General features: G+C 39.8%; 1 protein-coding gene across 1 annotated transcript in view; it reads left to right on the top strand.

Annotated features, from left to right (window-relative positions):
• Positions 1–389: 389 nt before the first annotated feature.
• LOC124792005 (actin-binding protein IPP) overlaps positions 390–16,417 on the top strand; it is a 60,211-nt gene continuing 44,183 nt past the window's right edge. The window contains exons 1-5 of the mRNA XM_047257903.1: positions 390–727; positions 849–1,084; positions 1,163–1,307; positions 1,746–1,884; positions 9,311–9,476. Of these exons, the coding sequence (XP_047113859.1) occupies positions 703–727; positions 849–1,084; positions 1,163–1,307; positions 1,746–1,884; positions 9,311–9,476 (711 nt within the window). The 5' untranslated portion in view covers positions 390–702. The remainder of the gene's footprint in view (positions 728–848; positions 1,085–1,162; positions 1,308–1,745; positions 1,885–9,310; positions 9,477–16,417) is intronic.

The following is a 16,417-nucleotide window of genomic DNA, read 5'->3' as shown; positions in this document are numbered from 1 at the left end:
TCGTACAAAGTAAAAACCATCAAATTGATGCCATTGTAAAAACAGGGTAGACCGCTCTTTGTAATATTTGTAGAGTAAATGTTATTGCGGAACAAATAACATTCTCGTTTTGGCGTTGGACTCGCTAAAATGCTCCCTTTTTTCCTCTTTTTGAATCGTGCTAACTTTTATGTTTATGAACAATGTCATTATTCTGTTTCAGTCTTTATTGAATCGGGTCATATCGATGCCTTGTTAGAACATTAAAGGCCCTACTTGTCTGAGCAACACCTTTTCGTAATAGCAACACACGACTTCAAAACGCCAAAAATTATTCAATAACAATGTTTTTAAATTTTTTATTAGATGGCTGAGTGGAGCGCAACACTCTGCTTTCTTTGTGTTTATTTTGTGTCTCTCTGGCGATCTCCATGTATAAGTGTATCTGAAGTCTATGAATGTTTAATGTACCGTGTCAGATTTTGTTTTCATATGTAACGCTAACGCTTTTACATTTTTAGTATAAAATTAGTTTCTGCAGGATTTGAATTAAAATAAAGCTAGAGGTTTAAATCAAAACAAAATAGTTTACATATCCTTTGAAGCTTGACCTAAATGTGATTGACACTAGTCAGCTGTTTGACATCAGGCGAATGACGAGCGTACAACAATAAAATAGTATAACGTAGTGTCGCATTTCATCTAGCAACTGTTCCTGTAAACATGAGTTGTGTATGGTATTGCTATGGTAGAGTATCGTAACAGAAACTATATAATGTGAATAAGCAAAAATATTACAGATCACAGCTAGTATGAACAGGGAAGATTTGGAGTTTACGTTGATTCTGTTTTGTGTTTGATGGATACAGCAACAATGCCCCCGCTGAAGAGCAGTAAACCGAATGATTTGACAGCAGGGTCCAGCAGCCAGATACATTTAAAAGTATCGCCATTTGAAAACAATGCATCTCAAGACATGCCAAATACCAATAAATATCATTGTAGCAATGATTATGCAAAGAAAGTGTTGCTCAATCTCAATTTTCTGCGGCAAAATAGTAGATTCTGTGATATTTCAATTGTGGCAGGGGGAAAAGTGTTGAAGGTAGGCTTACAATTGAAGCAAAATGGACTTTAGCTGTATCTTTCGTTGGTTGTTTATGATATGTATTTTCATTTTAAGGCTCATCGAGCTGTTTTATCAGCTAGTAGCCCATACTTTCAAGCCATGTTCACTGCAGGATTATCTGAAGAGCAGCAAGAAACCATTGAATTGCATGATGTTTCACCAAATATTCTACACACACTTATTGACTTCATTTACACAGGTGTGTTGTGATACAGTGACAGTTTGAGCAATATAGTTTACATGCACTGTGCCATATTGTTTAAATTATATGAGACCTTTCTTTTGGCATGAGCTGAATAAGGTGATTATCATGCATTATCATAAGCTTCTTCAGACCTTCCTATTTTGTCAGTCACTGGTGGAAAGATGTGTGTTCTACTAAAGAAATATGCTTTTACATTATATTGTGCAGTAAGTTCACACACTAGAACATTTGATGTAACAGATATATACATGCTTAAAGTACATCAAGTTTGTTGCAAGCTACCTGCTAGGTATTTGTTACTTATCTTGACTTATGGTGTAAAGCTCAGCAGTGGTGCTCTCACTTTCTACTTTTTCACTTCATTCCACTTTAGATCACAAGTTTTACACACAACACTTTGAACTAACAATTTAGTGATATATATCTTTTCAGGTGATGTGAGCATTGGCCAAGAAAATGTGCAGGAATTGATGGCAGCTGCTGACATGTTGCAGCTTCGAGAGGTAGTGCAAGGATGCACAGATTTCCTGAAAAGGGAGTTGCACACGTCTAATGCTGTTGGCATCTATAGGTATGTTTCACCACTTGTTTAAGATTCTCAAAAGAAATTTATGACTTTTTACTAATGATTTTATCTAATACTCTCTTCAGTACTTGTATGTTCGTTACATTTATGTCATTATTTCGTATTTCATTGAGCAGGTACTCATTTGACAGAGTCATTTATTCCATAAAATATATATATAACACACACACACACACACACGAGGAACAAAAAACTGGAAACATACCCCTAGAACCAAGCCCCTCAACCTATAAATCCTACCCACTGCAAAATAAATAAATAAATAAATATTAAAAATAAATTCAGGGGGACACTTTCACCGGCACTTCCCATGTGAATGAGGTTGCTGGTTTGAAGAGCACTTGTTCCAACTCCAGATTTAATGGCCTCTAAAAACCCTCTATGGTATTAGTGCAAGCCCCAGTGCTATAATCCTTAAATTGAATGCTATGGGTAACCACTTTATGTTCATAACTCCTCTTCCCCAAACCCCTGTAAGACGAAAATGCATCTGACATCACAGTACTACTCTACTCAATGTATTCCTTAATAGGCCCACAAGTTCCTTCTCACTACAACATTCCAAAATGTTGTATACTCCTCTCCCCCTCCCCCTTCCCCCCCCCCCCCCACACACACACACACACAAAAACTATACCTACAAACCAACATGCAAACCACCCCTCCCCTACTATTTCTTACCAAATTCAGACTCATCAGTTTCAAATACCACCCCAGGTCCACTCAACTTCCCACTATACTTCATACTCCAAACATAACTCTCTGCAAAAAAGAAAGTCTATCTAACACAGTGCTCACACTTACACTGGTGTCATAGACAGGTGAACTTAAAGAGGAACTCTAACAAAAATAACACGTAAGCAAGACAACCTAGATTTCTTGAACCAGGTTCCACACCGAATTGATTGCCAGATGTTACTCTAACAGCACTTTCACACATTTAGGTCCCTGGTCAAAAATGCTGGGACTTCGGTCAACTCCATACACTGCCCATAAACAGGATACATGACAGACATACTCCGCAATCAACCGGCAAGGCTGTAAAAACTTAACGATTGACAATATGTCTTTGTCCAAATCTGCAAGCAAAGAATAACTTGCAAACTTATTGGTCATATCCATCACCCACAAAAAATAAACTAACCATACCTAACGAAAGTGCCAAACCCATAAACCACAGAAACCAATGAATTATAACAACACACTGCAAACAAAGCACACTCTTTCAAGTCCACACTAACACAATGATTACCAAAACTCAAATGACCCAATATTGCACATTACACAAACAACTTCACTCATCAGCGTCCACCAGCAAAATGCACAATCAAATATAACAACACAACATCTACAAACCAACATCTACAAATACAAACCAACTCAAAAACACTGTACCATGGTGAAGTCGCACATGACAGCATTGTTACATCACGCATCAAAGCAGACGAGTGGAATTGGATGCTTCCAGTGACCTGTGGGACTCAAATCCTGACCACGCCTTCACAATTAAGATTTCATGATGTTTTTGTAAGTGACCTCAACAAGGATTTTTTTATTTTTTCAGTTGTCATTAATGGCCTCTGTGTTGAAGGAATATTTTTAAAACTAAAGGACACACCCACCTAATACTCCCTCCTCCTCTCCCCCCCCCCCCCCTCCCCCACACACACACGTGTAGGGAGAGAAAATAGGAGTACACAGAGGGTGGGTTGAGAGAGATAGAGGCAGGGTGTGGGGACAGGCATTAGGAAAGGGTGGCCTATGGCTTGAAGGGAAGCGTAGGAATGCAGAAGGGAGAGGCAGCAGGTGCGTAGAATAGGGGTGCATAGGCACCAGTGCCGAAAAGTTCATGTGGTGAACAATGGTGGTGGTGATGTGGAGAAACTGATTGGGAGAAGGTGATGGGACAGAGGAAGGAGAGGCAGAAAGTGTGGGTGCAGTGGATCAGCTTCTGGAGTTACAGGAAGTTACTAAAAATTGTGGAAATAAGCATTTTACAATGTGATGTTTTTAAAATATTGGAACAGGTACTGTTTACATTTTGCTAATTGTATGCCCCTAAAATGTTTTATAGATTGTAATGAGTTCCTTTTTGAGCACACAGTAAAACCTGTCTGTGAATGATTTCGTTACCATGGCTCACTTAGATTATGCTGAGTGATGAACATTTTTCTTTCTGTGCATATCAGCTTAAAGTATAAGAATAAAGCTGCTTTCGAATGAAAATGACGTTAGAAGTTTCAAGATATTCCTCTGTAAATTGTTGCCACTTTTATAACCAGGTGATGTCATACACTTCACAGTTCATCAATTTATCAATAGTTAATAACACACACCACATTATTATAATAATGGAGATCTCCTTTAATTTTTTTTACATTGTGCCAGAAGTAAATTATTATAGACCAATGACAATTTCTGTAATTTTGTGACTGATTGTTCAGTGGCTTTATTCTTCCTTTTAGAATTCAAAAACACTGTATACATAGTGCTAGCTTCTAAGGATTTTGTATTAATTTTGTCAAAATATGCAACTTCTTTGTTCCTTCGGCAACTGGTAACAATATTGTAAAGATAATCCTAACCCAAATGATAATATTGATTGTTTTATTTACAATTGTTTTTATTCCTGAAAAATCTTCTTTATTTAGGACAGAGAGTATCTAAAATATAGTGCTTAATCAGGCTTGTAATTTTTATCATTTTCTGGGGGAAGACCTCAGAATGATCCCTTCCCCTAACGTATTTGTCATACAATTAATGAGAGCCCCTTCTCAAGGTTGGCAGCAATGCCTCACACAATCACAGTACTCCCACCACCCCAAGAACCAGATGGAAAGGAGTACCTCCCTTATCACCAGATACTAACTCAGACAGGAACAACTGAACAGTGTCCTTTGTCAGAGCTTCAGCTATGTGTCATCATGCCCAGAAATAAGGGACATCCTACCCAACCCACACAACAGCCTGGTCAACCCTGTTCCAAACCGACTCCCAGCCCCTTGGCACAGGTATCATATCACTGTGGAAGATCTAGATACAATACTTGTCCTATTCACCCACCCAGCACATCTTACATCAGTCCTATCCTGTCAGAGGCAGGGCCTCCTGTGAAAGCAGCCGTGTCATATACCAGCTCTGTGAAATTTCTGCACGGTATTTTATTTGGGTATGACCACCAACCAGCTGTCCACAAGAATGAGTTGCGACCACAAAACTGTGGGCAAGAACGTAGTTGGCACCCAGTGGTGGAACACGTTACTGAGCACAACATGCTCAGATTCAGTGGCTGCTTGACAATCCATGCTTTTCTGAACTAGACAAACACGGGCTATTCTTGCAACATATCCTTCACTCTCGTAAACCTCCTAGCCTCCATCTCCATTAACCACTGCACCCACACCCTCTATCCTACAGTCTCCCTGTCCTCTGTCCTGTCACACCATCCCAATCTGCATTCCACACACCATGCTTCCTGCCAGTACTGACAGCCAAACTTGAAAGGTCAATTATTACAGCCAAACTTGAAAGGTCAATTATTATGGCCAAGCTGCAATTAAAATCCCTTCATATTAGTATTTTCTAAGGTCAGACACACATATGCTGATACCAATCCAACTTAAAAGAAGTACTGATCCTTTTGATTATCATCACCATTCTTAATAAGGTCATTTTGAATAGAATTTGTGAACACAAAGTGCACAAAAATCGTCCTCAGCAGCAAACAGATTGGATTGCAAAAAGGGTTGTCAACTGAAGAGGCTTTATTTAGCTTGACAGACATGATTTAGCTATGGTTTTTGATTGTGTGAACTGTGGTGAACACCTGCAAATGTTAAAATATTACAGAATAATAGGCAAATGATTTTTACCTTAATAGCACAAAGGTAGGAAGTGTTATCAGTTCCATCTCCATATCATAGTAGTAGCCACTCTGTATTTGGTGCAGACACAGTATACCATAGGTTTCAATTTTGTTGTTACTAAAGTAGATAAATGAACTGCACCTTACATTGGCGGGATATGCAAATTTTTTGTGTGTCCTCCCCACCACCCTCTGTCAGACTATACAAATAACTGGAAAGCATAGGTGTGATCAATCTGAAAGTTGGTTATAACACTACCATGCTTTACTAGGCACTGCCCTGTTGGTATGCCCTTACCTTCTTCCAAACTTTGAGCTATCTTACGTAGCTGGTTGTACGGCAACCTACAGTTTTTCACAGAGTCTGACCCATAGTGCAACTCAACATTTTTCACTTAAAAAAATCATTACCAGGTATCAAAAAAGTGTTTAGTGACAGATAAAAATCCTAGAATTGACTTGGGATAGAACTCCAGTCTGGTAAGCCGTTGTGTCCAGTATTTATACCAGTAGATGTTAAAGTTAAATTATTATCATTAAATCGTTACCTGGCTCAGTTCGTACAGTTCAGTATTTCACATAAAACCTTAGAAACTACATGACTTTGCTTTGCTGTTCAAATAAAAACAAAACAGGAGGGGGCGGGGGCATTGCCAGCCCCTCAGATGTACTTGCAAAAGATATTATGTGCACATTGTAATGGCCAGTTGTTTTGAGCGCATTACAAATTAATGAGTCACCTTTTTCATCAACTGAAATTTCACCAGAGCTTCCTACTTGAAACTTGGCTGAAGCTAGTATATTCTCCTAATCTGTTTGCCTGCCAGGATATAAGTTTCTTATACTTGACAGGTCACAGTAGAATGGTGATGGTGTGCATCTGTATAGGGCTTATACATTTGGACATACAACCTAGAGTCATAAATGTGTTGAATCCTAATGAAAAAAGCCAGGTTGAATTTATGTTCATGGAAATAAGTCTACAGAGCTAAAAGATCAACACGGTGACATCTCTTCATTGACAACATGGGCATGTCACTGTGAAGGGAGTTATGGAGACAATATGTCTGAGAAGAATACTTAGATGCAGACAGTATAAGTATTCTTTGCCTAGAACCCACACACCATGTGATTGGTGGTAACGTCCACAAAGATGTTAACTGCAATGAAAAAGATTGACAAAAAAAAAAGAGATATTGGTTAGAGATTGGCTCTGGGCCTCTCAGCACCTGACATAATATTTGTGGTGTACTCTCACAGCTACACAAAGCTCAGAGCATGCAACATAATTTTTAGAAACATTAAACATATAGATTGTGGTGTTCTAATAGCAGACTGCATAGAAACTAAGCGACAACAAATTGCCACAAAGCCCACAATTCATGAACTTACTGATACGGTCATGGCTCTCTATGACAGTCATGCTCTTGTACATACAGTTGGGGCAAGAAAAAACACTTGCTTATTGACTGACAATTGAATAACATGAAATTAAAAACAACAGGTATGCAGCTCACAGATGTTTCAAGTCAAATCTGATGCCTAACAATTAATGTGATCAAGAAAGTTATAAACAGCTTACTATAAGACCTGACACACGATTTCATATTTATCTCATGAGTGTGATGTATGAGCGTAATCCAGAATTTTTTTTCCTACTTTTCTTTTTTTAAAGAAAACACCTGTTGCATAAAAACTCTTTTGGCAACGGATATAGCAATGTCTCAGCTATTTTTTGATATAATCACTACCGTAAATGATCACTTGCTGTATTGTGGGAGCAACTTTTGTATTCGTGTCTCCCGCAGGTCAGTGGAAACAGTATGTGGCAGTCACCTCCAGCCTTTTGACATTGTGAAAATGCTGACCATAGGACAGAAATGTCATAAAGTCCAAGGAAATTTGGAAATCACCGGGCGCAAGATTGCGAATAATGGTTCTCCAAAGTGCACTCCCATGTCATTCCACAGGGTTGTCAGTGATGACGGATGGTTGCCCAGTGCCCTCTTCAGTATGGATGCTTTGAGGACCTACAGAAAATTGCCTACACCAGTGATGCTCCATGTGTTTGCTCATGACCTCTGAATTTCTTACAAGAAAACTCTGATTTCTCAACTACTCACCCCAGCGACGAACAAATTTATGCAAATGAGATATCAGTTTGTTGATGCCATCACTGTAGAATGTTTGACATTGCTGACACAGCCACAACCTCACCTTTGCTTGCACACTTCATCACTATCAAAGAGAAGTCCTCGAAGTTATTCTTTAAGTTTTGGAAACAGAATGGGTCAAGTCAGGACTGTATGAAGGATGATCGATAAGAGTGAGCCCAAGGCATTCAATTATTGCAGATGTCACAATGCTTGTGAGCAGTCTGGCTTTGTCATGCTGAAGGAAGGGTTGCTCCGTGTATGGATGAACTCTTTAAATTTATACTTTCAGTTTTCTGAGGATCTCTCTCACACCAACATAGTTACGTTACACCTCTGCCACATTACGTGCTAAAATTAGGAGCCCTCTAGCAGCATAGTGTTGCTGCAACTTGTGTCTGCAAAGCAGGAAAGTTGACCAAGTAATATGCAAGACGTGCAATACGTCATCCAATATTGAGAAAAGAGTAAAAAATTGAGAAGCATTACTTTCTGCCACACACTTGTATTAATGCCAGTGCCCTTTTCAGCCTTTTACCCATCTTCAGTTCGTATAATAATGAAATGCTATTGGCATAAATAAAAGCACATAAAAAGTGGCTGGTTACTGTCATTTCTTAAAATAATATAATCCACAACCGATAAGGCTCAACAATCAGTAAAATGGATTGATTATTGTTAACATCATTTACTACTTTTTATAAGACAGAGAGGGAGTCCATAAGCTGACTAAAGTTCCTGTCCTGGGTGGAGCAGGTGTTAAAGGAAGAACAGGTGAATGAAAGAGTGGAGCAGGTATAATTGGAGGAGTGTTGCAACACAGAAGAAGATGGGAGGAATAAAGTGCAAGAGCATGCATAAGATGTTATATATGGATTTGAAGAGGCTTGGGGTTGTTGGGGAAACCATGTGGATCAGGATCCATGAACATACAAGCCAAATCAGAATGAGGTTGGCGTGAGGTAGTGAGAAGTAAGAAACTCCTAATATTCAACAACATTGGTTAACCAGCCTCAAAGGAATGCGCTCTTCAATATCCCAGCTTGGGCTGGGTGAATCACATTATACTCTATGACTTCTTGCCCTTCACAGTCCCCTGAAATGTGCAATACCTTCCAAAACACCTATCTAGCTCTCCTAAAGTGGTAATTTGCTGGACACTCTACCTGTGAAACTTTCTGGTCCATTGTCATGCCACTGCTGCTTCTGACTCAATTTCTTTTCCTTTGTTGATTTGAAGAAGGACCCTGGTTCCAGATACTCAGCATGCAGTATTAATCATTGTGTGTTTTTTCGCTGTATCATTGATGTGGCTTGTTTTTCAGTTTATTAATCATTTTATAATGCTGTTTGTTTTGTCATTTTTAATTGATGGTGCTTATGTAATGTACAGGTTTGCTGAAGGACACAGCTTTGAGGAACTGACCAGGTTTGCAGTAGATTTTATTCAGTGTCATTTCCCACAAGTGTGCTGTGAAGAGGAATTTGCTGAACTACCAAAAGAAGACCTGATAAAGTTCTTGTCCAGTGAACTTTTAAGAGTTGACACAGAATTCCAGGTAGGCCTAATCAAGAATTCTCTTAAAGAAAATTCACAAAATCACAGTGCATTTCAGTCACCTTATTCATGTATCATATGTTAAGGAGCTGCAAGGAACAGTTTTCCTCGTAAATTAGTTTGAATAATGCAAATCGGGCAATTCACAGTCTTAGTCACATCCCCCCCCCCCCCCTTCTCCCCTCTTCGTACCCTCTCTCCCTCTCCCATGATCCATGGACCTTGCCATGGTACCTGAATGATACAAATAGATGTACCATAGATGCAACCACAATGGCTGGACATCTGTTGAGAGGTCTTACAAAAGTTTGGCTCCTGAAGAGGGGCAGCAGCCTCTTCAGTATTTGCAGGGGCAGTGGTCTTGACGATTGACTCATGTGGCCTTGTAACATCAGTCAACATTGTCTTACTGTGCTGGTATTGCGAACAGCTGAAAGTAACGGGAAACTACAGCCATTACTTTTCCCAAGGGCATGCAGCTTTACTGTATAGATAAATAATCATGGCATCCATTTGGGCAAAATATTCTAGAAGCAAAATAGTCCCCCATTCGGATCTACGGGCGGTGGCTTCTTAGGAAGATGATGTCATCAGGAAAAACAAAACTGGTGTTCTGTGGGTTGGGGCATGGATGTTGGATCTTTTAATCAGGCAGGTAGGTTAGAAAGTTTCAAAAGGTAAACAGATAGGTTGAAGTTAGGTGTAATGAGAATTGGTGAAGTTGGCAAAACGAACAGGACTTTTGGTCAGGTGAGTACAGGATTATAAATAAAAAAGCAAATGGGGAATATATGCAATAGTAGATCTAATAATAAATATGAAAATAGGAATGCAGGTAAGCTACTATGAACAACATTAGTGAACGCATTATCATAGCCAAGATAGATACTAAGTCCACATCTGACACAGTAGTACAAGTTTGTATGTCACCTAGCTCCACAGATGATGAAGTACTTGAAAAAATGTGTGCTGAGATAAAAGAAATTATTCAGATAGTTAAGGGAAAGAAAAATTTAATTGTGATGGGGAACTGGAATTCAGTAGTAAGAAAAGGAAGAGAAGTAAAGTTAGTAGATTGAATAAGGACTAGGGGAATGGAATGAAAGAGCAAACTGCTTGGTAGAATTTTACACACAGTCTAATTTTAAATATTGCTAATACTTGGTCTAACAATCATGAAAAGAGGTCATGTGTGTATAGGACATGTGGAGACATTAGAAGATATCAGACTGATTGTGTAGAGCAAAGAAAAATTGTCACATTCAGACTTCACAGCATGTTTCCTCAAATCCTAGCAATACAATTTCGTCCTGTGCATATTATGAATAGTAAATGGACGTTAAAGATGGGCAATCTGTTAACACTACAATCACGTGTACAGTAAGTACTGCTGTCAGGATGTAGCAGTAGTGCTGTGCAGTTAGTGCAATGGCTAGCATTTTGGGTTAACATGCAGGAGGTCGAGGGTTTGATTCTGAGTCGAGGCAAATTGTTTTTATTTGTTAAAAGTGGTCTGTGTAGTGTGGTATCTGGCATCTTTTATCATTGTACTGTGATTATAGTGGGTCAGCTACAAAACATTTGCAGTTACGTACTACTAACACAGAAATGAAAATACAGTCATTTTCATTGGCCAGCTTTTAAAGAAACCTTTCATGTGCCATGGATGCAAATTGTTTTACATCACAGCATCTACAAGATTCCAAACTTGTTTTGTGTGTCCCTTATCCAATGGTCCCATCAATTAATACCAAATAGTATTCTTGGCACATTCAGGACCATTACATTTCAGTAGAGCCTTACGTCACCAGTAGGGCTAGCAAACTGGTTTGCAAATAATTTTGATTGAACCATTGAGGGAGGTTACACAGAAAACAGGTTTGGAATTTAGTAGGTGCAGTGGCGCAAAACAATTTGGTCCATGACATGCAAAAGGCTTCTTTAAAAGTTGACCAGTGAAAACAATTGTATTCCATTTCTGTGTTTGTAGTTCGTAACTGCAAATGTTTTGTAGAAGGCCCACTGTAATCACTATTAAGACGCCAGATATCGTACCATGCAGACTACTTTTAGCAAATAAAAGCGAGTAAACCTCAACCCAGAATTGAACCCTCGACCTCCTGCATGCTAATCTAAAATGTTATCCACTGCACCAACTGCACAGCACTGCTCTTATCTGCTGACAGAGGCAGTTATCATAGGTGTCATTAAGTGCTGCCAGATTGCCACTCTGTAATGTTAATTTACTGCTCGAAATATGTGCAGGACGAAATTTTGTGAGAGACATCTTTGTGTTGCCAGTATGTGAGGAATCGCATGTAAGACCGAGATTTTGGAACCAGGTTTTAAACTGTAAGATATTTCCAGTGACAGATGTCGAAATTGCAAAAAGTTAGGAAGTTAGGAAGATTGGACCTGGTTAAATTGAAAGAACCAGAGGTTGTTGAGAGTTCCAGAGTGAGCTGTAGGTGACGAATGACTTCAATAGGGTAAAGGAATACAGTAAAAGACGAATGGGTAGCTTTGAGAGATGAAATGGACAAGGCTTAGTAGAAATCCTTGGATATCGCAAAAGATACTGGATTTAACTGATAAAAAGAGAAAATAGAAAAATGCAGTAAACGAAGCAGACAAAAGGAAATACAAGCATCTAAAAAATGAGATTGACGAAAAGTGCAAAATGGGAAAGTGCAAAATGGGTAAGGAGGAATAGCTAGAGGACAAATGTAAGTCTATAGGAGCTTTTATAGCTGTGGTAAAGATAAAAACCAACTACTGAAAGGTGGAAGAAGTATGTAGAGGGGTGTATTATAGAAAATTAGGAGGATATAGATTAAGATGAAATAGGAGATAAGATACTGTGAGAAGAATCTGACGGAGCACTGAAAGACCTAAGTTGAAACAAGGCACCTGTAACAGGTGTCATTTCCTCAGACTCAATGGTATTCATGGGAGAGCCAACCATGACAAAACTATTCCACCTGGTGTGCAAGATATATGAGACAGGTGAAATACCATCAGACTTTAAGAAGAACATAATTCCAATTCCATAGAAAGAAGGTGCTGAAGGTTGTGAATATTACCCAACTATCAGTTTAATAAGTCATGGTTGCAAAATATTAACACAAATTATTTACAGAAGAATGGAAAAACTAGTAGAAGCCATCCTCATGGAAGATCAGTTTGGATTCCAGAGAACTGTAGAAACACATGGGTGCGATATTGACCCTATGGCTTCTTTTACAGGATAGGTTAAGGAAAGGCAAACTGATGTTATAGAATTTGTAGACTTAGAGAAAGCTTTTGAAAATGTTGATTGGAATACACTCTTTGAAATTCTAAAGGTAGCAGGGGTAAAATACAGGGAGTGAAAAGTAGTTTGCAACTTGGGCAGAAACCAGGCAGCAGTTATGAGAGTCGAGAGGCAGGAAAGGGAAGCAGTTGTTGAGAAGTGAGTGAGACAAGGTTGTAACCTATCCTCAGTGTTATTTTAATCCATGCATTGAGCAAATCGCAAAAGAAAGTAAGAGGTTCAGGGAGCATAAATAAAAATGTTGAGCTTGTGTATGGGATTGTAATTCCGTCATGGGCGGCAAAGGACTTGGAAGAGCAGTAGGACAGGGCCTTGAAAGGCAGATGTAAGATGGACATCAACAAAAACAAAACAAGGGTAATGGAATGTAGTCAAATTAAATCAGGTGATGCTGAGGGGATTAGATAAGGAAACGAGTCACTTGAAGTAGTAGATAAGTTTTGCTATTTGGGCTGCAAAATAACATAATCGCTGAAGTAGAGAGGATATAAGATGTAGACTGGCAATGACAAGAAACGCGTTATGAAGAAGACAAAATGTGTTAAAATTGAAGGCAGATTCAAGGCCTACAAAGTCCTTTCTGAAGGTATTTGTCTGAAGTGTAGCCTTGTTTGGGAATGAAGATTAGATGGTTGGATCACATAATAATGAGGAGGTGCTGAAGAGAATTGAGAGAGAAGAAATTTGTGGCATAACTTGATTAAAAGAAAAGATCAGTTGGTATGACACATTCTGAGAGATCAAAGGATCACCAGTTTAGTATTGAAGGAAAGTGCAGGGGTAAAAATCATAGAGGAAGGCCAAGAAATGAATATATTAAGCAGACTCAAAAGGATGTAGGTTGCAATAGTTATTTGAAGATGATGAGGGATGGCACACCAAAAAATCTGTCCCATACAGCCCAGCCACCCTTGGATGACACATCTGCAGTGATGATAACTTCCTTGCCAAAGACTTCACACAGGCCTTCACAGGCAGGCAATACCTCCCAAACCTAGTCCACAAACACATTTCCCATGCTATATCCTGATGCATGGCCAATCCTTCCACCACCGACAAGAATCATCTACAAGGGAGTGCGACTCTTGTCATCCAGTGTCACCCCAGACTGGAGCAGCCCTTCGCCAGGGCTTTGATTTACATCTACATCTATAGCTATCCTCTGCAAACCTCTGTGAAGTGCATGGCAGATGGTACGTCCCATTGTACCAATTATTGTTTCTTTCCATTCCATTCATGTATGGAGTGCAGGAAGGTGTGAGTGAAGTAACTATTCTAATCTTATCTTCATGAAACCTATGTGAGTGATACATAGGGGGCTGTAATAATTACCAGACACATCTTTTAAAGCCACTTCTTGAAACTCTGTTAATAGACTTTCTTGGGCTAGTTGTTTATTTTCAAGAGCCTTCTAGTTCAGTTCCTTCAGTACCTCATGGGTCAAACGAACCTGTGATCATTTTTGCTGCCTTTCTCTGTAGTCCTATTTGGTAGGGGTCTCGCACTCTTGAACAGTATTCTAGAAGCAGTCGCATGAATGATTTGTAAGCAATCTCCTTCGTAGACTGATTGCACTTCCCCAGTATTCTACTAATAAGCCAAAGTGTATCACCTACTTTCCCGATGACTGAGCCTGTGTGTTCATTACATTTCATATCTCTATAAAGTGTTGCACCCAGGTATATGGACGAGTTGATTGATTCCAACGGTGACACATTGATATTATAGTCATACGATACTACTTTTTTTGTTTTGTGAAGTGCAGAGTGATTATCTCCCATCTTGCCCTGAAGTGAGGACAGCTTATCCAAGATTCTTCCCATCCCTTGTAAAGTGGTATTCCATCGCCCTCCCAACCTACACATCTTAGTCCATCCCTATGCCAGCCCCACTTCCAACCCCTTTCCACAGATGCCACATACCTGTGGCAGACCAGTGTGCAAGACCTGCCCAATCCACCAACCCAGTATCTCCTACACCAGTTCTGTCACAGGCTTAGCCTACTCCTTAAGAGGCCAGGCTACCTATGAAAGCAGCTATATCGTATATACCAGCTCTACTGCAAACACTGCGCAACCTTGTATGTTGGTATGACTGTTGACCAAATGTCCGCCACTGCCAACCTGATGTCAAGAACAAAGTTGACCACCCAGTGGCACAACATGCTGCTTAGCCCAACATGCTCAATTTCAGTGGCTGCTTCACAGCCCAAGCCATCAGAATTCTTCCCTCCACCACCATCCTCTGTGAAATACGCAGATGAGAGGTATCCTTACAACACATCATCCGCTACCGCAATTGTCCTGGCTTCAGTCTAAGGTAACCCATTGTTCCCACACCCTCCACTCGACACTTTCCTCTTCCTCCGTCCTGTCACCCCCTATCAATTCATGTCCCCACGTTGCCTTCAGTGTATGCTGCTTCTCACCAGCTGTCCATATACCTGCTACCTCTCCATCCCCCATTCCTAGCCAGCTAATGGGCTGCCTCCCTCCTTGCCACTAACCAGCCACTCCCAGTCTGTCTCCCTGCTTTCTGCCTACTCCTCCCTCCACCTACCCCACCCAACACCACCCCCACCACAACCAGTCTACCTGCTGCAAAAAGACATTGGCACTGTGAGTCTAGCTTGCACCATGCAGGGGCTTAGATGTATGTGTTTTTTGTTTTACTCTAGTTTGTCAAAGGATAAAATCTAAAAACTTTTGTGTGTGCCTGTCAACAAACTCAACACTTCTGCGTATTGGTGAGTGGTGTCCTTTAATCATAAAGTATTAACAGTCACATTTGATTTGAATCAGTAATCGGTTGTGGCTTTACAGCCATGGTCAGACGTATAAACCTATCTCTTGAGATAAAATAAATCTGACCCTTAACATGAATTCAAAGATTTATTTAAGTTGTCAACGTCACCAGTCTCCTTCAAAGGCCAGTGTTGGAATCATGTTTTTGAGCTTTATTCAAAGGCTTTGGTACTTTGTGCTGTGGTTAGGCATTTAATTTGTTACTTAAAATAAACAACTGACTGTGGATAGTGAAGACACTGAGTAAAGCACATGACATTCATGCAAAAGACATGTAAGTAGTTCAATTTTTTGCATGCATATATGTGTAGGTGGGGTGAACACGGAATAGATGAGGGAATAGAAAAGGTGAAAGGAAAGGAATGATTAGACTTAAGGAAAAGATGTAACATAAGGGAATGCGGTAGGAATATGGTGCCAAAGATTGCTCACTCAGATGCAAGCAGCAGTAGTTGTACGATTCCCATGAACATACCAGGGAAGAAGAGCTTGATGAGTACAAGAGTGAGAGAGACCGTTAGTGTGAATAGTGTGGATGACCTATAAGCCTACCATAACTCAAGTGGGGGAAGGACGATGTGAAAAAGCTGCTGTGTTGACGTAACATTGGGCAGGATGAGAACAGTGACAGAGGTAGATGTTTGACAAAGACTGGCATGAACTGATGTCAGGATGATTTCAGGACTGAAAAGAACTGTCTATGGACAACTTGATAAATGACTTGGCCATGGAATGATGTCATATCAAGGATGAGTACCGAACTGTGAAGCATATCATCTATCATCTTCAAACACACAGAAGCTGGTTTAATCATTGCAGGAAACT

Source organism: Schistocerca piceifrons, chromosome 1 (assembly GCF_021461385.2).
Source record: "Schistocerca piceifrons isolate TAMUIC-IGC-003096 chromosome 1, iqSchPice1.1, whole genome shotgun sequence".
Classification (NCBI taxonomy): domain Eukaryota; kingdom Metazoa; phylum Arthropoda; class Insecta; order Orthoptera; family Acrididae; genus Schistocerca; species Schistocerca piceifrons.
This window is presented reverse-complemented; position numbering and strand designations above follow the sequence as displayed.